Source organism: Schistocerca americana, chromosome 10 (assembly GCF_021461395.2).
Source record: "Schistocerca americana isolate TAMUIC-IGC-003095 chromosome 10, iqSchAmer2.1, whole genome shotgun sequence".
Lineage (NCBI taxonomy): Eukaryota > Metazoa > Arthropoda > Insecta > Orthoptera > Acrididae > Schistocerca > Schistocerca americana.
Window position 1 is genome coordinate 195,146,040 of NC_060128.1, and position 26,474 is coordinate 195,172,513.

The 26,474-nt window shown below is 41.4% G+C and overlaps 1 protein-coding gene across 1 annotated transcript in view; it reads left to right on the forward strand.

Annotated features, from left to right (window-relative positions):
• The window catches only part of LOC124552384 (histone-lysine N-methyltransferase 2C-like), a 434,288-nt gene that overhangs the window by 288,944 nt on the left and 118,870 nt on the right, over positions 1-26,474 (forward strand). The window contains exons 53-59 of the mRNA XM_047126647.1: positions 862-1,054; positions 1,135-1,638; positions 6,408-6,506; positions 6,537-6,739; positions 12,140-12,293; positions 24,679-24,753; positions 24,850-25,032. Coding sequence (XP_046982603.1) covers positions 862-1,054; positions 1,135-1,638; positions 6,408-6,506; positions 6,537-6,739; positions 12,140-12,293; positions 24,679-24,753; positions 24,850-25,032 — 1,411 coding nt within the window. The remainder of the gene's footprint in view (positions 1-861; positions 1,055-1,134; positions 1,639-6,407; positions 6,507-6,536; positions 6,740-12,139; positions 12,294-24,678; positions 24,754-24,849; positions 25,033-26,474) is intronic.

Sequence of the window (26,474 nt, forward strand, 5' to 3'; positions counted from 1 at the left end):
GTCTATCGACCTGCCAGCGCTTTCGTTCGGTAAGTCACCTCATCTTTGTTTTTATATATAATTTTTCCCACGTGGAATGTTTCCTTCTATTATATTGATATCATTTTTTTAAAATTTGTAATACTTCATTACGTCATTTTTGCTGTCAAATTAACTTTTTTATTTGCCTTTATTTTCCTTCCTATCATTCTTTTTTCATTTGGAAACTGCCTGTATCATCTATTATCTACAACCAAGTGCCAACTGGGACTGTTCATCAGTTTGATAAGTGTCAGTTTGTGTAGCCAGTGTGAAGATAGTTTCAGGTAACCAATGAATGAAGGAGATGAATTGCAGTTTGTTTTTTAGTGCTGAAACTGGAAATTTTCTGTCTTTATTTGGTCTGTAGAGGTTTGAATTAATAGCTGTGAACAAAATGATTGTGATTTTGGTTCTGCTGCTAAATTTTGACTGCTATTTTCCCTCGATACATTGCACATCACAGGATAATGGTTATGTTAGGACACAAGTTCAAATTCAGAGCTACAAGTTTGCAGTTCCGTCGTTGGTCACTTAAAATCGGCTGTCGACAGAGCATCTAGCATTTCCGTCATACCTCGTAAGTGCCACTTCTGACATTGAACTGCATTAAACATTAATGGCATTTGTGTTGCGAGCCGCTGTGGTCGTCTGTCACCTATAACTGAGCGGTAGCCTGCAACTGATGTGGCAAACCTGTAGCAGTGAATGAGAACGTCAACTGACAAGTAATTTTAACTGGACTGTAGAAAGTTCTGCCACGAATGGGAGACCGTTACACAGGTAGGGGAACACTTAGACGACACACGTGTAACGGCCATTTTTTCTGCTCTCAACTTACAGGCTACCCCCGTACGGGTTAACTCCGACATCGCGGGCCACCGGTGTAAGCGTCATAGCCAGCACACCTCGGATGTCAGCATCTGAGCAGACAGGTGTTCCGAATGCCGACGAGAGGAACAGGGCGGAGCCGAGACCGAGTGTCCTCGAAGGCCCGGCGGCGAGGCAGTTGGCGGACGTAGAGAACTCGTTCAAGGTCAGTCCCGCTGCGAAATCTTGTCCCGAGTGACAGTGGTGGTAGCTGTGCAGTATTAATATAGTTTTCATTTGTTTCAGGTCATACATTCCATAGTTACAGAAGCAAAATCACAGAGTTCGACCCAACAGCATTCTGAAACGAGACCGACCGTATTCGCCGTAGCCGAGAAATCGCGTGCTCACCTTCAGGACGAGAATCTGTCGGCACCGATCCCGCGGTCTGAAGAAAACATTTCGGTTCCCGTCTCTCTGGGACCGGTTTCGCACAGAAGTCAGCCCGTCGACGACCGTTTCCGGTCGGCAGTTCCCACGAGTAGCCACGCGGTCGGCGTCGTTTCTCTCGACAGACGACTCGCGCCCGGGCCCGGGCCGCCCTACGAGACCACACGGGTGGATACGCTCGTGACGGGACCGGCAAACGTCGAACGGCGAGACTCGGAGCAGGCGATTAGAGCGTCAGTCCTGGGAGACCGACTGCGAGCCGCCGCCGCCGCCGCAGCTGCAGAGCGGTCGCGCTCCCTCGACTCCGAGCCTGGTGTCGTCCGTTCCGTGCTGGAGAGCCGTCTCATTGGGCAGCAGCAGGTAATTCGTATTTCATTATCATTTAATTTATCCTTTTGTTTTTGCAATAATGAATCGAGGGCAGGTGTTTTTGTAAAGGAAGAAACAGTATAGTTACTGCTAAAGAGTCTACCTCCGCATTTTTTCATTCTCTTATTTCTGACATGCCTAGAAACTTGTGCTCCGTACCTCAGTCACATAATTAGGCTGCCATTGCCTTTTGCAGTAGCATTGCGTGATTTATTTTGTAACCACATTTGCACGAATGTTCTGTAAGCTGGTCTGACTGTAGTGAATTTTTGTACTTCTAGAGTTATTTTGAGAAAGAAACACGATTCTACATAATCGGTGATGTACAGTGCACAACAAAGATCTGCCACTACATTTCTAGGACAACTGGAAAGAGAGCAAACAGAAACACCAAACAGTTTATCCTGATAATGAAAATCGAGTAATTTTGAAAGGAGATAGGCTAACGCAGAATGAAAATACGTGAGCAACAAAGCAAAAATAAATAGTGAAATTAAATAATACTAGAGATCCTGTGACTGTGACCCCGTGTTTAGGCACTCAATGTTGTGACTTTATAGACCTTAGCAGGCACTCAGTCTGTCTATTTGGAACTAATACACCTATGTACATATTCTGATCTCGATTGATACATAGGCCGTATTTGGTATACAGTTTCTTGAAGTTAACACTTTCCATTAATTTTGCCATTTGCTACAGATAGACATAAATGTATGCAGTAACACCTCCGTACGTTTGCGGATAGCTCGATAATGGCCGTGGCCTGAATTAAGCGTATAGCAATTGAAAATAACGTCTTTATAAATAGTCTTTAAACATAGCAGTGTTGTGACGTACTATACGTGTGCATATAATGTCCTCAAGGAAATGTAACTCGTCCACAAAGGAAGTGCCGTAGAAGGAACTTTTTCAACCGATTCTTTTGTATCGTTCATCTATCTGGGATCGTTACGAGGACTGATAGAAGAGATAAAGAGATCCAGTGAAGAGCTGACACATTCTGTCACGGGATCATTTTAGTTGTTGCAAGACCGTTACAGAGATACTTAACAAACTCCAGTGGCAGGCATAGTGAGAGAGGCATTGTGTATCACGTGGAATTTTGATAATGAAATTTTGAGAGAGCTTTTCCGGGAAGAGTCAGACGACGTATTACTTCCTCCTACACGTGTCTCTCGAAATGACCACGATGAGAAAATTTGAGAAGTAACAAAGATGCTTACCGGCAATCGTTCTTTCCACGTGCCATTTGCAAGTGGAACAGGGAAGGGGGACGAGTTATCGGTACCAGAAGTACCGTCCACCACACACAGTTAGGTGGCTTGCGGAGTATAATGTAGGCGTAGAACGTCAATGCTGCACTCGCCTTTTGCCGTCCGGTGACTCTGCTATTACCGGATGTGAGACGATATAAGTACATGTGGTGCAAAATCTGATTATCGTATTTACTCGAATCTAAGCCGCACTTTTTTTCCAATTTTTGTAATCCAAAAAACCGCCTGCGGCTTAGAATCGAGTGCAAAGCAAGCGGAAGTTCTGAAAAATGTTGGTAGGTGCCGCCACAACTAACTTCTGCCTTCGAATGTATGTAGCGCTACACAGGCATACTTTGTAGGCACAAAGATAAATACTGGCGCCAAAACCTCTGCGTCAGTAAATAAATTTAAAAAAAAAAAGGTGGAAGAAGAGCTTTTTTTCTCCGCCCCGAGTTTCGACCACTGCATTTTCATACATTATCCAACGAAGTAAATACAAATTCTGTATTGTTCATCTTCGAATGTGGCAGAATTTCAATGTAATACGAAAATCCCACTGGCAAGACTGGGATGTTTGCCAATATGGCCAACTCTACGTTCTGAATTTTTTCCTACCTGTGAGATGAGATGGTTGCTAATAGTAACCTGATGAAATGTGAATCACAGGCAGTATTCCCTTCACCACAAGAATAATACAAATATAAACATTTTGCCATGTATTCTTTCGTGTTTGCTGCTATCTCATTTAAATCCTGTCTGCCTAATAAACTACGAAACTAGAGTGAGACAACAGCAAACACGGAAGAATATACGTATCGTTTCATATTTATATTCGTATTATTCTTATGCCTAATAGTGATACAGTCAGAAATGAAGCACGGCAACTGACTAGATTTTTAAATCTAAGATGACTCTAATTTCTGTGGAGAATTTGATGTGTTAAAGAAGCGGCCGCAAAGATTTTCAAACAGAGAAAAATTTTCGCCTAAGTCTCGTTCAGAACATGTTCTATCATACGCAGTCTATTATTTGGTTCTTTTTGATCATTATCAAAGAAAGCAGCAGTGTAAGTAACAACAAATAGGAGTCTCTTGCCATTGTTTCGCTAATGAGACGATTCCTCTTTTTTAATTGTAAGCGGCGGTAGCGCGCAGCGCACAAAAGCCGCGAGCGGCGACGGGCCGTAAATACGCACTGTCAGAATGCGACAAACAATGCACGACACAGTACAGTAATGCATTTTCAGCTTACAGTGATGTAAACACCTATAACAGAGAAAACTACACTTATCAGATCAAAGCAAAATAAGCAATCGATTCAAACCAGACGAAGCACGTGAAAAAGGAAGGGTACCCGTATAAATACGGACGGAGCGCCTGACGCATAGCAATGGCTACCCGGTAAAGCTTAACTGCTAAGCTTACGACTCGAACCAAACTACTGTAGCTGCATCGTCAGTCATTCGACCTAAATTGTGTCTCATATTACAATAGTCCAACTTTGTTTCGATTTGGCGGTGCAGTCTAAAACTTTTTTCTCCCCTTGTATTTCGAGCCTCAAATTTCAGGTGCGGCTTAGATTCGGGAATTTTTTTTTCCTTTATTTCGAGTCTCATTTTTCAGATGCGGCTTAGATTCGAGTGTGGCTTAGATTCGAGTAAATACGGTAACAGTCTTTTCTAGGTGGATAATGTGTGGAATCCTATTATCTCCACAATTTGCTCTAATCGAAGACTTCGGAGTACACCGATTGCAGCTGTGAGCAGCAAACCCGACAACAGGTGAGTTCCGCAGTTCCACCGTCGGTGACGCTGCCTGGCGGGTAGTGCGGTCTGTCGGTCGTCACGGTCTCGGAGCGTGTGTGGAATACTCGGAGTGCACAAATTTGTTTTGGAACGGTGACATCTCTCACAGTCTTCGACAGCTCACCTGATGATGACTGACAGGTTCCCAGTTGAAGTGTCGTACGTTTAAAAATGACCAGCTGTGAGCCAGAAATTTCTCAAAAATCCACTGAAAATGCGACGTCTTATATTTGCCTGACATGTTAACCATTTGTAACATACACAGAAGTGTCATGAGTGGTGAATTTTGAGTAAAACCTACACATTTCTCTTGTTGCCATGTGAAAATTTGTTTCTTTTGCCAAAACACAGTAGAGTTTATACAGTCTCATCTCACTAACGTGTCGTGCTGACACAGTTGCCAGAGAATTCTGAAGTAGTGGCTTATTAAGTGAGGAAAAGTAAGGTCAACAGCTTATGAAAAAGTACATATTCACTAAGAAAGGGGGGGGGGGGGGGTAATGTCTTCACTTATGTTGTTCCAAACCCTGGGCATTTGTCATTTCACCAGCCAATGATGGCCCGTAAAAATTACTCTCTTTCGTCAAAAAAAGTCTGTAGTTAGTGGAATAACATGGTAGATACTGAAGTTTTACGTAATGACGATATGGCAAAATACTCTCCTCTGTGTGTGCTATCATTTGCCAAAATCTCATTTTGATATCTGAAACTTTATGAAATATTGGGAATGTTGTGAATTGTTGTGGCTTTATTGCTGGCGTGACACGATCGCAAATGAGTGTGCTGTGTCAGATCAATTTTCTCCCGATTGATGACAGATAGATATCTCTACCCAACTCTAAAAATACTTTAATTTGTTAGTTAAGTTTCATAAGCAACAACATATTATGTAATACACAGCAAACGCAAAATCGTAGTGACCTCTATTTTTCATTTCAAACTTTTCTGAATTTTGCACAGTGTCTTACTTCTGTGTAACTGTGACAGTTAACGAAATGGTGTACATGTCATCACGAACATAACACATGATAATAAAGCTATAAGTAAAGCAAAAATGAATTTTTTTTCCTAATAGTCTCTGTAAAATCGTTTGAGAAAGACCGCAAGGTGAAAACACTTGTCAGCATCCCCTTGCGAACAAATGACCAAACTCGTCGAGCGCATCGAATGTAAATTGCTCACTGCACACCGGCTACTATATACTGCACGGGCTCGCAACAGTGAGGTCTGCACCACTGACTGGGGTGAACTCTGCATCTGGCACCTATATTTGTTGCTTATGGCATGTAGGCCTATCCAATTTTACAAATTGTGATCCTCACAGACATTGTGTTCGACAAAATGTTTAGCAAATTGTATGTAATTAGCTTGCCGGTAGATGATAGTTGCTGGCACTGGATGGTGAAATCTAACCCAGTCTCACTAGCAAATTTTTAAAGGGTGGGGGAAAGTACCTGGATTTACTAGTACTGATGTATGAGCTGGAAACTCCACAACGGTCCAGGGATATATAAACAGGTGATAGAGTTTTGTATTTGGGAAACAAAAGATGAGTTCTATGTTATTGCAGAAAATTTTATTTCTAAAGTAATTCTCTCAGTGCCGAGTAAGCACCTTGCAGATTTTGTGTATGATGTAGTCACTTATCTCGAAACAGTTTGACACAAAGACAGTACAAACTTCATCATACGTATCTGCAGGTCCCGACTTCAAGCCCTCAGATGCACCACCACGTCGTCCCACCGCCCACGTACAGACCACTGCAACAACAACAACAACAACAACAACAACAACAACAACAGCAGCAGCAGCAGCAACAACAGCAACAGCAACAACAACAACAACAACAGCTGCTGCTGCAGCGGGCCGGTGCTGCCCCTGTGACTTCGCGCAGCGTGTCGACGCCATCGCCTCTGCAGCAGATGCCGGCCGTGTCGTCGCCGGTCCATCAACAGCCACGCTCTGCCGAGCAGTCTCCCGCCTCTGCAGTGCACCAGTACGTCTCCGTCAACACGTATGGAGGTGTCGTCAGGTAGGTAGCCGCAGAAATGTGTGACCGTTGCCATTTTCCGCGAATGCACCGGTACCGATGGTCAAATGTTACACTTCGTGTCAGGTCTCCCACTATTTGAGGCTCTTCTCATTAAGAATTGTGTTAATTGGTTGCTTCTACTCTCTGATTTGGGTAAGAATGTTATGTCATTCTGATATACAAAATAAAATAAGTACGAAACCGTACACGAGAGATGAAGAGACGTAGGTCCAATTTTGCTTAATGCTGTGAAATAGTCACGAGAAGTGTACCCCAGTGTCACAGTGGCCCTGAATTATTTTCTGGAGAAATTGCCTGAAAATAGAATATTTGATAATGAAATTGGACCCTCATGTATTAAACTCATTTTATTTCATTTCTGTCATGTACTTTTTCAGTCTATATTAGTTTTAATGCATCCAAAACTCAGGATTAAATAAAATTCCCAATGAAAAAACTTGAAAGTGATCTGAATCTGAAGACTCTATTTGCAGTTAAATTAGACGAACATGTTATTCATTTAATGAAATACACATATTAAATGGATAGTTTAAGTTGTCCTCAATTATTCATAAATCCATTCATTCATTAATTCCACACTCTTGATATATGGATTAGAGTATTACTGGCAACTGACAAATACGTTCTGTTAGGGACAGCTGTGTTCCAGTAAGGACCATTCGTACCTCTTTGACTGTATTTTCTTCATCGATGTCTGAAGATTCGGCAGACTGATCAGTTTTGCCGTAGTCCGTAACTTCTGCAGGAGTAGCAGCTTCAGAATCACTTTCGTCATGAAAGTCACTTACGTTGCTTTACATAACTGAGTTCGTCTGACAGTGTTTCCTATATAGCAATATTCAGTTAGTAAAAATTCATTTTTACTTTCCTTTTCGCATAAATGATCTTCATACCTGCAACAGAACAATTACACAGTGTGTACTCCAGGGTCACAGTAACGCTTCAAAAATATTTCTGTCAAATTAATTAAAAAACGATATCTCACAACTTCAAACATCTGTGCTCCACTAGGTTTCACATTGATAGCAGCGTACTATGTGTGGGCAGTGGCGCATTGGGAGGGGGGAAAAAATCTCTAGCGTTAGCATGAGCCTGTGGTAAACTTCTAGGGTTAAGACTGTATTGGTAACTTCCTGACACTGCTTCGTTTGTGGAGAAAAGACTGCAGTCCTCGTTGAACCAGTGGTCAGTTGAAGTCGTGGCTGTTTAACATTTCACTGTAGCAGCCCTTTCTCCACTAATGGAGCAGTGTCTAGATGTTACCAATCCACTCTCAAACAGAACTGGACATACACACCATTATTTCTCATTTAGGGAAATGCAGTATTCGTGTTTTTCTCTTTGTGTAAAGAGACAAAAGACAAAATCTTCCTTGACATTTCTCAAGTATCTGAACTATTTGGTGCTTTTAATGTATCGGAACTACTTGGTGCTTGTACAAAACCTCAACTCTGAACTGTATGTGACATCAGTATATTAAAAAAAAACTTTCATACAACAGTATTAATTTTTGCACAGAATAGTGGCCCAAGGAGTAATCAGAGGAAATTCCGCGATCACCCAAGCTTCTGCTGCAGAGTTGGCAGTGGCCGACTGCTGCTTTCTGCCAGTAGTTCGGCTGTTAATCTGCCATGCTGACGAGTATTTTTACCCTGGATGTACAAATAAATGCTGTGTGAGTTAAACTGTGCCAGGTTTCTCATGCATCATAACTGCTGGTAGCGTGTGTGTGTGTGTGTGTGTGTGTGTGTGTGTGTGTGTGTGTGTGTGGGCGCCCGCGCGGGGAGGAGGGGGTTATATTTCCTCTAACGAAATTGAATGCTTTTTATAGTGACAACAGTCTTTTCAAATTTATGTTCCTTCAAAGGTTATGCTTTGTTGGTCCTTATGTTGATTTGAAAAACTTCAGCTGAAGAAGGGAGGAAGTGACTGGAAAAAGTAAGTTCTGACAGGATACAGTCTAATAAATAATTTAATGAGAAAAAGAGCAGAAACTGTGATGAAGTCATTGAAGGAAAGTGAACGCGCAAAGGAGGAAAAAATAAAAAAAACTACTAAAATTGTAAATGTAGGGGGAAAACTGTTTATTAATACAAACAGAATTTGTGGGTGTTATTTGTGTAATTTTTATAATCCAGAAAATGTAGAAATGCAGTTCAGCCTCATGAAGACAGAAGAGCACATTAAAACTACTTCTTCTTCTTCTTCTTCTTCTTCTTCTTTTTTTTTTTTTTTTCAAATATAAAATGTCAAATAGTTTTCTTGTGTATGAAAGGTACGTATAATATGCAAGAAGATTTATGACAGTACCAAATTATGTGTCCACATCCACTCAAGCTGGAAATCGGAGGAACTCATAGCTCCCAGGCGAGGCCACATGGCCTAGATAGAATTGCTGTATGACAGCATGGAAATGGAAGACATACATGGCAAAGTGGAACAGAGCTCATGTGCCCATAACAATCTGTTATATTGGTTCTCTCTTGTAAGATTTTTGTTAAAATAGTAGGCTCAATTGGAGAAAAGGCAGTTAACTTGTAAAGAATTTAGTCACAGTTTTGTTTTTGTTGTTATGTCATTATAATGTAGACAAATATTACGAGGCTCACTCCAAAGGAAAGGCACACTATTTTTGTAAAAATACAGTTTTCATTCTGCATGTGTGAAAGTTTTACAGTGTGTAGATACATGCTTCCAGCTTGTTTTCAAACTTTGTTCAACCTGTTCCCTGAGTGGCGCTGTCACAGCATGTCTTCAAGATGGCTGCTACACTTGATGTTCATTAGAAGCAATGTGCTGTCATAGAATTCCTGTGCTGTGAAAACGAGACAGTGGGAAACATACACAAGAGGTTGATAAAGGTGTATGGAGATACTGCTGTCGATCAAAGTACAGTTAGTTGGTGGACAAGCAGGTTATGTGATGAAAGTAGGCACGGCAATATTGAAGACTGTCCTCGCAGCGGCAGGCTTCGTACTGCACACACGCCAGACAACGTGCAGAGAGTTAACGAATTGGTGACTGCTGAGAGACACATCACAGTGAACGAATTGTCATGCTACGTTGGGATAGGGGAAGGAAGTGTTTGCAGAATACTGAAAGTGTTAGCATTAAAAAAGGTTTGTGCCAGGCGGGTTCCCACAATGTTGACAATGGCTCACAAAGAAACAAGAAAAACAGTATGCGGCGAACTTTTGGAACAGTACGAGAATGGTGGAGATGAATTTCTTGGAAGAATTGTGACAGGTGATGAAACATGGCTCCATCACCTTTCACCAGAGTCGAAGAAGTAATCAATGGAGTGGCATCATGCAAATTCACCCAAGGAAAAAAAAATTCAAAACCACACCTTCTGCTGGAAAAGTTTTGCTATGGTGTTTTTCGATTCCGAAGGACTTTTGCTTGTGGACATCGTGCCAAGTGGAACCACCATAAATTCTGATGCATATGTGACAGCACTGAAGAAACTTCAAGCTCGACTGAGTCGTGTTCGACCACATCGGCAAAAGTAGGATGTTTTTCTGTCGCACGACAATGCACGGCCACATGTCAGTCAAAAGACCATGGAAACAATCCCAAAACTTGGATGGACAACACTGAAACACCCGCCTTACAGTCGTGACCTGGCTCCATGTGACTATCATCTCTTTGGGAAACTGAAAGACACTCTTCGTGGAACAAGGTTTGAAGATGATGACTCCCTTGCAAACGCTGCCAAACAGTGGCTCCAACAGGTTGGTCCAGAATTTTACCGTTAGGGTATACAGGCGCTGGTTCCAAGATGACATATGGCAGTTGAGAGGGATGGAAATCATGTGGAAAAATGAAAATATTGTTCCTAAAGGATGATCTACACACTGTAAAACTTTCAAACATGTAAAATGAAAGATGGATTTTTAAAAAATAGTCTGCATTTCTTTTGGAGTGACCCTCGTATAATATATTTACCTATCTATATTAAATTTTGCTTGATGGAACTAATTAATAAGATTTATTACTTTTGTGATAAGATTTACAATCTAAAAAAACAATTAACAATAATTTTTTGATAAAAAGAAATAACAGTTTTTATGAGGTGTCACAAAGCTCTTCCTCTCAGCGTCTTTGGTCTGTGCAGCAGATGCCACAGTGGCCAGGCCGTACCAATGCGGAAGACAAACCCTCCAGCCGCAGCACTAGCTCACCTCGTACGAAATAAAATGATAACGACAAGAATCAAAACCCTGTGGAAAACATGAAATGTATGGCATAATAGTCAATTAAAGAATTTTGTCATTACCGGTGATTGCACTAGTGGCAGGAGTCAAATTGCTAGTGCTAATATTTCGTATCATTACACGGTCCCAGAAGTGAGTGAGACCACGAGGCGTAGGAAAGTGGGATGGTACGGCAAATGGATTTGGGTGAATTTTCAGGATTCAGTAGGGAGTACAGACCACTGAAAAGTGTGTGTTATGACACAGCACTAGGAGTGTTGCCTCTCTTCGTCTACCCCGGGTGGGGCACCGGCTCCCACTCGTGGTGATCCTCAGTCACGCACCTGCCTTCACGCCACGTGTTGTCAGCTTTGAGACGTCGCCGTGTGTGGTGGGCAGTGCACAGTATGGCAAACGTGGCATCTTAATGGACTCGAGCAGACCCACAAACGGCAGATGAGTCTCCCATTTCTTCGGCACGTTGTGACACGTTACGGTGCTGACATTTTGTATGTCGCCAGTGGAAGGGCAAGTTTGTGGCTAGATTTCTGGGTCACCTCACATTTTTAACACTGTGTCACACTTTCACTGTGTCTCGTAGGCTTTTGTGTATCTCGATAAATTTGAAATATTGGAGAGGATTGTGAAGAAACTTCTAGTTCCACTGAGAACCCCGAAGTGTAGGCTTGTAGGAGGCAGTGGTGAAGTATATCAAAATGTAGAGGAAAACAAGCAGCAGAAACTGTTAGAAAATATTATCTGTATTTCGAATATATGTAGATAGTGGGTGACAATATACTAATCAAACAGAGCTTTTAAGTACTGCCCATGAATTTGATAAAGGTCAGAAAAATGTAGAAGATGAAAGAATCAGAAATTTGATTTAGTTAATTAGATAACTAAAGCAGCATTATCAAGTGAAGATTGACGATAACTGAGTTCTGCCCCCTGCCCCTATTACAGTATAGATGCCCTACTGTGACCCAGAATTATACTTCTCCTTCAACTAGTAACTCTTACATTTCTGAAATTTTGAGTGATGATAAATATTCTTATGAATGTTCTCACGATTTGTGCTAGTTTTTCATTCTCATCCTAAAAAACTCTCAGGGACAGAGTTCCTCATAAAAATTTCCGCTTTAGTGAGATTTATGTACTGTTTATTATCTGATACTCAAAGCAGATCACCACCGGTCGCAAGGACGCCGACGACACCGTCACCTCGATACCACCTGCAAGACTCGTCGCCACCCCCACTGTCGTACCAACAGTCGGCGACCACTTTCGTGCACAGCTATGCAAAACCTTCGATCAAGCAAGAGGATTCACCAAAACAGGTATACTGTGTGGCCTTCAGATGTATTTTGTTTCTTAAATTTGCTGTGTGATCCTTTGAAAAAGAAAAGTATTTCCTTTATTTGCTTGTAAACAGTTGGTTGCTAGTCGATAGGAATATAATGGGAGGAGGGGGTGTAGGAACAGTTATTAATATCTCTAGGGATTGAAAGGAGATTATTTATTCAGGAGGCAGAAAATTCAGTTCCCCAGCAGTTTTCAAGGAAATACTATGATAGCTAGCATCTACACTCTTGTAAAGGAAAGCCACTGCTACTGAAATGTTAATTGCTAAAAGTAGTACTGATCACGCTGCTGAGCCACCCTGCGGGACACGATAAGTTGTGTGTAAACCTAACTCTGTGTTTGTGTATTTTACTGTTATGTCAGTGTTTGTCCGGTTCTGTGCTGTTCGCTGTATGTTGTGATACTTCATTTGAATAACTCCTTACATACCTTATGGATCAAAATTAATTAATTAATTAAATTAAAATATTCTAAGTGATCACAGAGACCATTGTCTTATCCATAAAGTAATGTGTGTGGTGCCCTTAGCTTACTACACTTGCCAAATAAAGCAGTTTTGCTGTCACTGAGACGTGGAAAGTTATACGACCACCATGTCTCTCACAAGAGATTAGTCGTATTAAATGTTCTCGGTGCACGTGTCACATTAATTCTCTGTGCAAATCCAATCTTATGACAGGATCCACTGTTATCCTCGTTAGTAAAACGACCAACTGCCATAAAGGTAACTGACTTGTACAGATGTAAATCATGTAGTGTTGTGTACTGTACAGGACATACTTCTGTACAGTCTCTAAATATCAGGTGCCTACTTCCACCCATTGCAGAGTGAATCCTTTAGTCAAAGTTGTTGGCACAATACAACACAATATCAACAAACGGCACGCCTCCTCTTATATAAAGGAATATTGAGTAAATTGTACACATCTTAAGCAGACACGGGATTAAAATTTTCTTTCAGCCACCTACGAAAATCTGAGATACGTCGTGTATAGGACCAGTAAACCACCGATTCTTTAAAAAGTTGAACTGCCTTGTGTAGAACATCTTCAGACATCTTATTACTTTACAAATGAGTTAACATTTAATATTAAACTTCTGTGATGTAAGTGATAATAATAATATAAATAAATAAATAAATAATCTAGTGAAAAAGGGCTCTAAAAAGCTTACCTTAAGTGCTATGAGGACTTGCTCACCTTTGCTGATGTGAAACACATCTCTTCTACTGACCAAGTGCTCATAGCTCTTAATGTATACAGTTTAGAGCCCATATTTTCCGGACCTTTTTGCTCTGAACCATCGTTCTTGTAATATCTCTGAATATTGACCGTTTCTCATGGGACACGCCGTGTGTAGATACTTTAGGCAAATATTGTCGGTAGTAAAAAATAATAAATGTCACCGTATCTGATGCCGAAGTTCAACTGTGTGAACGGCGAGAATGTAATAAGTGATAAACTTCTTTCTTTTCATCGTTTCGTGGCTGTTGCAAGCGAGAAAAGAATTTTGTAAATTTTGAAATTGTGTGTAAAGTTTGGCGGAAATCGCTAAGCGCTCTCGTTCCCGTATGCTGTAAGAATATACTCTGTGTATCTGTATACTGTCAAGTTATGCTGGCTAAGGACAAACACACTGTTTCTAAATGTAATACTTGTTGTAGTGCGTTAAATTTTAAACATAAGATTACGTCTCTTAATGAGTAGACAGACAGGCCAACTCTCCCGATTTAAGCGGGAGACTCCCGATTTTTCCTTCTTCCTCCCGATCTCCCAACCGTGAAGACCGATCTCACGATTTTCAGAGCAGTTTCAATACTTTCCTTACTATTTGAAAATCCTGCCCCTTCGATATATCGGTGGATGACAATGTACGGCTGCTACTCGTCTATGTTAACTTGGAAGATTCGTGCGGTGGCTGTCGGGAGCGGCAGTAGGCGTAGCTCGCACTTCGTATCTACGAGGAAGTAAGGAACTTATCGTTGGCAGCTTTTGGAGACAAATGAATATCTTTCAATCGGTGCCAATTTCCTCCACTTCTGGTAGCATCAGTGCAATCGTAAAATTATTGTGGACAAGGAGTAGTCGACAGTCGTTGCTAGCAAAGTGATTAGCGTTGTTCTTTCTACAAGGAAGTGTTGCCAAGTTGGGGGATTTCCTCGTAAATTTAGGGGGAATTAAGCTGCCTGGGGGAAATTAGAGGGATAAATGTTTAGCGGGGGGGTGGGGGGATATTTAGGTTTACTACCCGCCCCTCCACTCGACAAGACAGTGTGACAAATTATTCAGGGGAGGTTGAAGTGCAATATAGGGGGAAACTAAATAATAGTTTCTCAAGATGCAAATTGTTTCAAGCAAATGTTCTTTAGCCATCAGGGGGGACATCAATCAGCACGATTGCCTTCGTTGTAGCTTTGCTTTTTTTTAAATAGTACCCTGTATTTTTTATTCGGTAATTCATGTCCTCTCCAAAAGACCTATTCAAAAATGTGCCGCAGTGTACCTTTCACTGAAACACAACATTATTAATTACATAAAACAACATTGACTTTGAGCCTAGGATCACATACTTGTCCACTTGCTGGAGTTCTCAGAAAACAAATGAAAACCAAGTAATAACATAACACAAAATTAACTTTGACTCTCCTGTACCATTGCCAAGGAGTAGATCATTCAAAGGTTCTCAAAGTGGTGACCCTGGACACCGATATACTGTTGCACTTGTTGAAGGAAAGATATACTGTTGCACTTGTTGAAGGAAAGAATTATTTACTGCTTCCAGTGATGCTTGCTGAAGAGAATTATAAGCAAGCACGATGCGTTCCTGCACGTCCTCTGAAGTTGTTGGAATATCGCGATAGACAACATCTTTAATGCATCCCCAAAGAAAAAAGTCCAGAGGGCTTAAATCAGGAGACCTAGCAGCCCAAGTAACTGTTCCTCCTCGACCAATCCATCTGGCAGGATACCTTCGATTCAGAACATGACGCGCATGCATGGCATTATATGCTGGACATGCATCGTGTTGATACCAGATAAGCATTCTGCTTCTTAGCGACACTTCACCAGAAGAAGAGGAAGAATTCATCTTAGGAAGTTTGCATACGCTGTACCATTTAGACTACCGTTGATGAAATAAGGGCCAATAATTGTAGTTCCAAGCATCCTTCACGAGACATTAACTCTCCATTGATGCTAATGTTTCACCTGTCTAAGCCATCGTGGGTTGTCGCTGGACCAGTAATGCGTGTTCCTTGTATTTACCTGTCATTTGATTGAAGAGGAACATTCGTTGGTAAATAGAAGATTGGAGAAGAAGTTCGGGTTGGTGAGGATTTGCTGCTGTGCCCACTGACAGAACTGTACACGAGTCTGGAAATCATTCCCGTGCAATTCTCAATGTAGGTGTACACGGTAAGGATCGAACCGGTGATGTGTAACAATCCAATGTACACTGGTTTTAGGAATGCCAAACTCGTGTTCGAGCTGTCGTGTGCTCACATGTGGATTCATAGCAACAGAAGTGGGAACAGTAACTTCGGCAGCTTCACCTGTGGGACTGCTACGATGATCGCGTTGTCGTGAGCCGAAACTTCCCGTTTCCCGAAACATCACAAGATGAGAAAACATCAGTCGGGAAGGTGGTTTCTTGTCAGGATATTGCTCTCTGTACAGTTCTGCCACCTGCGTAGCATTTCGCCTACCTTCAGCAATAACAATAAAAGAAGCTTTATGTTGATGCAGTTTGTAGTAAGGACAGCCTTTACTGTATTCCGACTCAACACAACATTATTTAAAAGGACTAAACTACTGTGCTAAATGTACCCATACCTTCTCTTTGTTTGTGTATATTCTACTCACACAACTCTACAACTGACGATGGTTTACGGAATAACGGGTGTGCATTCTACTTATGTTTACATTTGTCCTATGTCAATGTCAGCACATGGATGTCTTCTATTACCCCGAGTACGTGCACGAAGTGCTTGGAGCAACAATGTCAATGTTGTGTTATGTAATTAATAATGTTGTGTTTCAGTGAATGGTACACTGTGATAAATTTCTGAATATATCCTTAGGAGAGGAAAGGAATTAGTGAATAAAAGATACAGGGTGCTATTTTAAAAAGTCATACCGCTGTTCATATCTTTGTAAAAAGCAAAGCTACAACGAAGGTAATCGTGCTGATTGATGTCCCCCCTGACGGCTAAAGAACATATGCTTGAAACATTTTGTAATTCGCATCTGGACAAACAGTTATGTAGTGTGGTCAAAATAAATGGGACACCATGTGTATTGAAGATACATATTATGGCTGACATTGTACGCAGTGAAAAACCATTAATTCACAGTATTATATATTTAACTCTCAGAATATTCCTACAGTCTCCATTTGTCATGTCTATTTGTGAACTGACGTTAACATATCGATGTATCTTATATGTTAATGTCACTTTATGAACAAATGTGACAAATACAGGTCGCAGAAATATACTGACTGTTAATTATGTCATACTGTGTTAATGCTTTTTCACTGTGCACAGTGTCAGCCGTACTATGTATCTTCTATATGTGATACGATGACTGGTTTATAAGACCAGAAATATGTTTTTGCGACGACGACATGTGACAGACAGGTAACATATATTTTAATGTTTCAACTTGTACTGGAGAATAGCTCACAAGCTGAAATCATGATAATGTAAAATAAACGAACAGTTAACGACCAAATGACAGAAATTTCTTTCAGAAAGTTCTGTATGACTGTGGTCCCCCATGAAGGAAAGAGTATCATTTTTATTCCAGAACCGGTGAACCCAGCATTCCTTCGCAGTTGCTAAATATGCGTGGGAATTCGATATACTTTCTGATTTTCCCCCCCCCCCTCCCCCACTGTATGCCCCCTCCCCCTTTCTCCATATTGTCCCGCCCCATTTTCTGCCTCTGTCCATCTACTCCAACTTTCTCTCCGATCTTGAACTTTGTTTATTGTTATCGCAAATTCAGAATCCTTCACAGTTTTTTAATCTAAGCTCATAAGCCATAAATACATTTCTGTTTTCTATGGAAATAGACTACAATGAAGAAACAAAACAGCACATTGTAATGTAGTCAGTTTTTGTGTGAACATAATGCAAAAGAATATGTACGGGTGAAACAATTTTTCTCATGATTTAAGCACCCTGCTGCCATAGTTAAAACCTACTGTGAGGAAGAAAACAAAACCGCACATTTTCACCGCGGAGCACAACACAACATTTTCTTTCTGGCATTTGGTTAACAGAAAACCTGTACATTATTGTTTAAAAATATATAGCCTAAGTCCATATGGATGTTTATTAGAGTGTCCTGTAGAAATTTGATGTAAATTGGTCAAGAACTTTGGTAACAATGTTTCCTGTTTATGTATCCCATATATTTAGATGTTCTAAGGTGGCGCTCTGGTAGGTATATAAAAATATGTGCGTATTTGAATGCAGCATTGTGTCAAAAATTCCAAGCAATCGGCGAAGAACTGTCAGAGATTTAAGATTTTGTACAAACATGTACATTTTTAGTTATATAGTCGACTGTCTAATAGGTAGTGAAACACGACGGTAAGTCCGACTCACACTAGCGACGGTGTCTGTCGTAGAACACAGTCGCTCATCAGAGAGTAACAGTAGCCCGAGCGTTCGTATGCCAGGACCGCCCTCTCTATGTTCGGCAGTACCCGCCCGCAGTGACGGTGAAGACGGAGCCCGCGGATGTGGACCGGCTGGTGTCGCAGGTGCCGCACCTTCCCCACCAACACCCCCACCACCAGCCGCCCCCGCAGCCGCAGCAGCAGCTCCTCTACCAGCCGAAGGCGGAGCCTCACTCTGGACAACCGCCACCCAGCTGCAAGTACCACCCGGGGGTAAGGCGAGTGTGTCGCACTGCACGTAAGGGCGTGGCAGTTTGAGAATGTGTGTAGTCGTATTCCTTAGGTAGAGTTTCGGTTTCTCGTGTCGACGAGAAAATAATGAACAGTTCTCAAAACCACAGCTTTTGTTACTAGTTAATACTATTTAAAGACATTCAGCAAAGGGAAGAGGAGGTAGATGAAGGTGAAATCGGAGATAGGATATGCAAGAACAATTTGACACGATACTGAAAGAGGTATTCTCTAGTAGCTAATACATATGTGGTTATCACTGAACCGTCAGCTAAATAAGTCACAGTTGTAAAATACCGACATACATCATTTACAGAAGAATGGAAAACTTTGTTTGAAGAGACCAATCTTGGAGATAAAGAGCTGCCGACCTCGTCAATTATGAGGTTGGTTTCTGAAGAAATATAGGAACGTGCAGGGCAAGTTAAACAAATGCAGACCTACATCTGTATCAGTTGAAATTCTGAATAAAGTACGGAGAGCGAAAGATTATCTACAACTTTTACAGGAACCGGAGTACAGTTGTAAGACTCAGAGGATGTGAAGAGGTAGCAATGGTTGAGAAGGGACTGAGAAAGAGTTATAGGCTGTTCCCCATATTGTTCAATCTGTATAGAGAATGGATGATTTCTTGAAAAGAAGATATAAGATGATCACAACAAAAGTAAAACAAGCCTGATGGATTGTAGTTAAATAAGGTGATGCTGAGGGAGTTAAATATTGTGATGCTGTGGGAATTAGATCAGGAAGTGGAACACTAAAAGTAGCAGATCAGTTTTGCTATTTGGGCAGCAAATGCAGATTGGTATATAAGTTTAAATGTTTTGGCACAATTTTTTGAAAGTTTTTATCTGGTGTGTAGCCTCATATAGAAGTAAAAGGTGGACAATAAAAAGTACTGAGAAGAGGAGAATAGAAGCTTTAGAAATACTGTTTTACCAAAGAGTGCTGAAGATTGGGTGGGTAGATTGAGTTACTGATTTAGAGGTATTAAGTTGAATTGGGAAGGGAAGAGCTTTTTGTTACAATTCAACTAAAATAAAGATATCAGTTGATAATGGCACACCCGGAGGCATTAAGGAATTACAGTAGGTTTAGAGGGCAGTAGTTATGTCGAGATAAATTGCACGAGACAGCTTGCAAACCACAACGACAACACCGTTAATACTGTTTGTTCATAAAGTACTTGGGGACTGACGTCTTCACATGTTCGAGCAATTCAAATTGAGGTGCCGGAGTGCTGAAGGAAAAATGTCATTAATTCTCACTTGTAAATATTCAACAATCTGAGTTTCTTATTAGCGTAAGTATTGTCTCAGTTAGTAGGATTGGTTCAGTGTAAACATGTTAAAAATGAGAGAAATATTTACATTCTTTTTAATGGAAAATGTACGCAGCTGAACATTCCCATAAAAAGTGTTCCATTACGAACGATGACAGAAACACACGGGAATGTTCTCCTTAAACCCAGTGTGATACTACAGAACTCGGGACACAGTTCCAGTCAAAAAATTCACCTCAAACATATATCTGTGTTATGAAAGGGGGAGGTGGGAAGCAAAGTTGAACTGTTCTGTAACTTTGCATCTTTTACGGTTGAAGTGATAGTGGGGATATTGTGTGTTATATAATTTTGATCTCATTAGCAAATTAACAATTGCTTAACTCAAATTCTCTGTAGGAAATGTGTGAGTGATGTATATTGTACTAGTACACAGCTGGCAATTAAACTTGTAACACAGTGAAGACTGCGTACAAAATTGCAACCTAGTGAAGACGGTGTGTGACAGACATAAAAAAGGCACAGCGTGCGAGTATCGAATTGACGAGTTCAGGAGAGCCGTATTTTATACCGCGCGAGAGGTACAAGTGCTCGACGCGATGTGCATTTCGAACACTCGGGCGTCGAGGATCATACAGTTACGTCACGTACCTCGAGTAGGGAAATGGGTCGGTACGTGGCAATAGAAGTACCCAGTGTGACGGCACTGGGTGCTGCTGGCTAGATGACATGTTCACCTTCATTTCGCGTAGCCAGTAATTTTTGTGCTGGCCGTTAAATTTTTAACAAGTACTGTGCTGTACCGTCAAGGTCTCTGTGACGGTACCTTTCGAGAAGATAACCTGCGACGACACGTTGCTCGTGCCGTCCCGATCTGCCTCGCTGCTGGAAGTGTTCGACTGTCGCCTCGACCAGAATGTTTTAAACGTGCCTCACTCGTCAAATAAATGTCCAGTCACGAGTTGCCGAGAGACTGGTGCTTCGGCACTTCGCGGCCATTCAGTCGGTGAACTCTAATGTAGAGTGACACTGAGTGACGTACACGCTATCCCACTGTACTCTTTACCCACAAAGAGGAAAATTTTGTTAAAAATTATATCATTCCATGTTGGTGTGGTTGCAGAGCAACCTTCTATTGTTACTATTTAAAAAACAGTTGTAGGTTGCACAGTGTTCTGAATTAACTCGAGAATGACTCATTTTGCACGGATAAGCCATCCTCAGGTTATCTGAAAATATAAGGGGACAAAAACATTACAGTAAATGTGGCGTGGTCCTTTCTGGAGTGTTGTAAAATCAAAATAAACTTCAAAATCCAATCGAATAAAATTATATACACAAACATAATGTAACATTGTAATATCAGAAATTTTCTGCCAAAAAGCATTTGTCAAGAAGACAGACACCGAATAAAATGTAGTAAAAGGCAATCTGAATGGAAACAAATATTAAACATCAGTGAAATACAATCATGGGGATAAGGCACAAGTAGAGGACAAAGGAGAAACTGAAAAATGCGTAGTACCTCGCGGAGGCACGACAGACACAGCAGGGCAGAACGGGACCTCGCATGCAAACTCTACACGTAACTGTATGCTAAAACGACCCCGGAGGCCTGTCTGTACACGTATAGTGTGTACGTACGAATGACAGGAGGTCGTGCAAAATATTGGGCTAGTAGTAATGACAGTTGCCACGTGGCACTGCCTTCGAGTGTGCAGTGTAATAACAGTGGGCATAAAATTCAAATAGTAATGGATAAATTAAGAAATAAATAAAAATGTAATAGAGTATATGGGAATATACACAATGCAGATTGTGCTAGATCAAAAGCTTTGTGCAGAGGCACAGAAAACCCTTTTGCTCAAAAGCAGTGTGAAAGAATAATGAAATAAAATATGTAATAGCTAAAACGTAACAATGCTAAAAAGATAAAATACAACTGCATACACATGACAAGTGACCAAGATGCTGGTAATAAAAAGCTAAAGCCAACAAATTGTTTAAAAATGGGAAACATAAAATCGTGAGAGAACCTGGTTTTTGCCTGATAACTGGTTATTGAGTAATATATCTTTCATATCGTGTGAACGTTAAAGTATTTCTCTCTCTTCGAGCGGATTGAGCCTCTATCCTTTGGGAGCATGGAGCAAAACCCCTAAGTTCCATGTCCTTCTGAAACCTAGTTTTAAAAGCCCTTCCCTTTGGGCCAATATAAGCTGCTTGACATTCATAGCAGGTGGGCATATATATACCAGAGCAGCATATTTATCATTATGGGGACACTCATTATGATTGTATTGATATTGGGTGTTGTTAGAGGTGGTGTACACTGTTCTTATATTTTGACCACAGAAGAGTTTAGCTGTGGCATAGGACACATTCCCTAATATCCATTTTTCGGTTTCTCCTTCGTTCTCTGCTCCTGCCTGATCCCGGCGATTTTATTTCATTAATTTTTAATATTTTTTTCTGTATAGGTTGCCTTTTAGTACATTTTATTCGATATCATGCATTCTTGACTTTGCTTTTGACAGAAAATTTCTGATTTTTTTCAACACTAGCTACTTAATGTTCCTCTATATAATTTTACTCGATCGGTTATTCGAGCTTATTTTGCTTTTATGGCAGTCTGGAATAGGACCACACAGAATGTAATGTTATTGTCCTCATATTTTGAGGTAATCTGATGACACTCTGTCCAGGTGAAGTGTGTCATTCTCGAGTTAATAAAAAGCATTTTGCACGCTGTGACTGTTTTTTATAGTAGAATTTTGTTATTCGCTACACTTCTTGGTGTTACAGTCTAATGGACAACAGTGTATTTTTCACAGTAGAGTTCATTTTATGCCCACGTATGTTCAACTCCACTGAATTTCTTGAAAGGTCAATAGCTTTTGAGTATGTTAGCAAGATTGGGTGTCAGAGGAGTACCAGTGGTTTACTCGAGCTTCCGATTGCACCGAGATTCAGGCATCTGTGGCTGCAAACAACTTCCGCCTGTAGCAGTTCAGATTCTTGTGCTTCACCTCACTTTTGAGGCATGGGTCATAGTTTTGAAAACAGAATGTTTGTCTTTTATATTTCTTGAGACGTAGTCTGTTAGTGTTCCAATCACAGTCATTGGTAAGTAGTTGTGTAATATATGTACATGTAAATTTCACACTTTTCTAAAATTTTTCACAAGGGAGCGGCTTCGGACCACGGTCAGCTGATTCGGCTGATGTTTGGCAGGTTGTTTGTGTACTACAAAAATGGAGAACTCTTAAAATATGTGTCCCACCCTTGCCTGGAAAAAAAACTCTTACAACTATTGCTTAAGCACCTGTACCACCATTTATCTACCTAAGTCTTTTTCACAAATTATTTTTGACGTGGTTCATAAGTGACCTACCAAATGTGAGCCGAGTTGGTTTGCTGGGTCTGGGGCTTTCCCCATGTCAGTGGCAATGGCAGTTAGATGCAGTTATTGGTAAGTCTTTCTTCACATTTCCAGTTCCCCATCTGCCCTGATAATAAGGAATGTGAGCAGTCGTACTGTGTTAATTATGTATATTTTCCAAATGTGTACTTAAAAATCGTGTTACGTGCACATTGCCTGTAATCTTCATTTTTTTATCAGTGTCTTCTCATAATTTAGTCTGAAGTGCAGAAATGAAGGAAACTATAGAGTTTCCACAGCAAAAATTCTGCAAATACTGCACTCTAAAATACTTGTAATTACTGTAATAACATGAAAGCTGAATCCTTAAACAGATATAGGAAAAAATGTCAATAGTAGTAGTAGTGCTGCATATTTTTTGCGTATTTAAATTACTTCATAGGCACACAATAACATTGTGGAAATGATAAATTGGTACTAACTGCATAAAGGGGACACAGAGTCACATACAGAAACAGTGTGGGGGGGGGGGGGGGGGGAGGGGACAGTTAAAATATTAATCTTCCGGACAAGGGCCTTTTTCCGAAATAGAAACTACACACAACTCACACATATGTGGGCACTGCCTCAGGGTGCTGGAGCTGGGAGACAATACTCACATTTGAGAGTTGCATTTGTGTGAATGTGCATTTGTGTGGTTTCTATTTCAGGGGAAAGACCTCGTTTGAAAGTTTTCACTATACATTTCTGCAATTCGAGACCACTTCTGTGTGGTGACTAACGATTTGCTCTGTCCATATTGTATTTATTCCATCCAGCAATTTCTCTTGCTTGACAGTCATACAGTTTACTTACAAGCTGAGCCACCGTATAAAAACTCTAGGTTTTACAGTCAGTTACTATAGTGAGAGGTGCATAACGAGAACAGCTGTGAATATTGAGCTAAGCACTGCTGTTTCCATTGACTGATTACAGCAGAGAAGAAGGAAACTGGAGGAGTGCCTCACCGACATCACACTTGAGTCTGCCGCTTTTCTTTCCTCATCTTTACTGTCTCAGTTTGTCTGCATTTTCTGTGTGATTCTTAATTATTGTGTCCACTACCTTTTTCTATACATTGTTTGTACCGCATGTTATTTTCCTTAGGTTCCGTGTTTCCCCGATACACTAGTCGGAATTACCTCTGTCGACTTTATTCGAATACTTTATAACGGACACTCGTTTTTTTACCTATCTCTCAGTCCCAGATTTCAATTAACGTTTTGTTTCTGTCACCACCTCTTTGTGTTGCTTTACTATTTGGTTTTTATGGGAGGGCACGTGTTCTAGTGATTTTAATGTGTAGTGTCTGCCCTCATTTACAATACGGGCCTAATACGGGTTACTCTTTAATTTAGTACGGCTTTTTAATTATTACTCACCAGTAGCGGAAGTTTTTTTAATTCTGTAGTGTCGAACTCTCACCTCGTAAAGCTATTCGACCGACGTACAAATATATTTCCAGACTAGGTGCGCAATTTGTATTCTCACTTCTACATTCGTATCTGAAAAAGTACATACAGTGTCACGTCGGGAGGTCAGGTCGAGCGCACGGTTTCGAAGTAGCCGCACGTTCAGCCGGCGAGAGGAGCCAGTTTTCGATGTACTCTGCCTCGCAGAGGGACGGGAACGGGGTCCGCTCCCGAGGAGAGGCAGAGTATTTTCAGAGGTAGCTGCGGAACGGGCCACCCGTCCCTCTCGTCTCGTTCGGACGGCGACAGCTACAGCGGGGTTGCCACAGGTGCGCCCCGCGGACGACTCGCAGAACGTGCTGCTGAAGCAGCTGCTGCAGAACGCGGGCTGCGCGTCGGGCGGCGCGGGCGCGGCCGGAGGCGGCTGCGGCCGGGCGCCCCCCGCGGCTCCCCTCCCCCCGACCTCCGCCTCCGCGGTGACCGTGCCGTCCCTGGAGCAGCAGCTGGCGCGGCCGGTGCCTCCGACGCCCTCGGCCCTGCTGCCTCCGCTGCTGGACGAGCGGGCGCGGCCGCCCCCGCCCCCGCAGGCGCAGCAGCGGGCCGCGGCACAGGCGCCCCGGCGTCCCGACGTAGGCATCGCTCTGCTCTCCTGTCGCACGCACGGTGTACTCGGTCTGGTCAAAGTGTGCTTTCTTTGCTCTGCACTCCACTCGGTACTAACACTGTAGCTACCACTTCCAGGTCTGCTTATCCACCTGTTATTTTTCTCATTTCTTTTTACGGTTCTCGATGTGTAGACAGTGTAGTGAAGCCACCTTCTTTTACGTACTTTCACTTTTATTTTTGGGTGTGATTGTCCTCGTAAACATTATTTTTATTTTTTGTGTCAGACGTTTGCAGTCGATTTAAAATTCTTCGAGCGAACGGAGAACAAGTGAAATAGAATATCTAAATTAATGTAGTGTCTGGTAGGTGTATTCACTTTCTCGCGTTAGATTGTTCTCAGCTCGTTCGAAATGCGCATTCTGACACTAGCCTCTTAATATTCCACAAACAGTTCAGCTCGTACGAAAAAGGTTTTTGACTCTCTCCTTCTTTCCATCAGTCGAGTAATGAGAATGTCCAGAAGTTACGAGTAAAATAGGAAGAGTGGGAATCCTGAACTGACTAGTCATCTTACAGATAAGATGTCAATCAGTAGGTGACCGTATAAATGAGAGTTCCAAAAGGAGCAGTCAGGAGTGTAGCAAAGTATTCTTCCTCACTCGGTGTGCTATCGTGAATCGTATTGTAGGTGACTATCTAATACAGGACGTAGTGCATATTCACTCACTTGTCATTCTGCTCTTCTGGGCCGTTATACAATCTTTGCCATTTGCCAGTTTATTACTGTGTTCTGTAATTGATAACCTTACTCACCTGTCTCGTTCTATACAAATGAACAGAACTTCACAATGCTCTCTTCTCATATAGCATGAAACATCATTGTAGTGTCATTGTCACAGAATGTGTGTGTGTGTGTGTGTGTGTGTGTGTGTGTGTGTGTGTGAGAGAGAGAGAGAGAGAGAGAGAGAGAGAGAGAGAGATAAAAAATGACAAGATTGGAAGGACGTATGACTGACTGTCCTGTCACCTTAAATCAAGAAGTCATATGAATAAATCAGATTGGACTCAGTGTGGCAGTAAGACCATGACTGCACCCTTTTTTTACAACACTGGAGGGTGGGAACACACACACATTGTGTTTTATAAAACTTGCAGACTCTCGTACCAGATAGACTACGTACACAAATCGCAAATTAAGAGTACTGTGACAGAGGTGATCCACATACTGACAGTTTGCATGCTGAAAACGAAAGGAGGATTTTTCAGGATTATCTACCCAGACTAGTATGACCAGTGCTTTGCGTGGAAAATAAGGAGACGTAAAATTGAAGTAGTTCTGATTTTCCTGTAAGACCCAAACTCATAAAATGGAGAACAATTCATAGAATGGTAGTTACACCTTCAAGTGTCTAAAGACTGGAAAAAATAGAAATTCTGATTGATTACACAAGGAATTTATGAACTGAATCCTAGTGTGTGTACATAAAGAAAGTGAAAAACTCTAAAATGCCTAGATCCG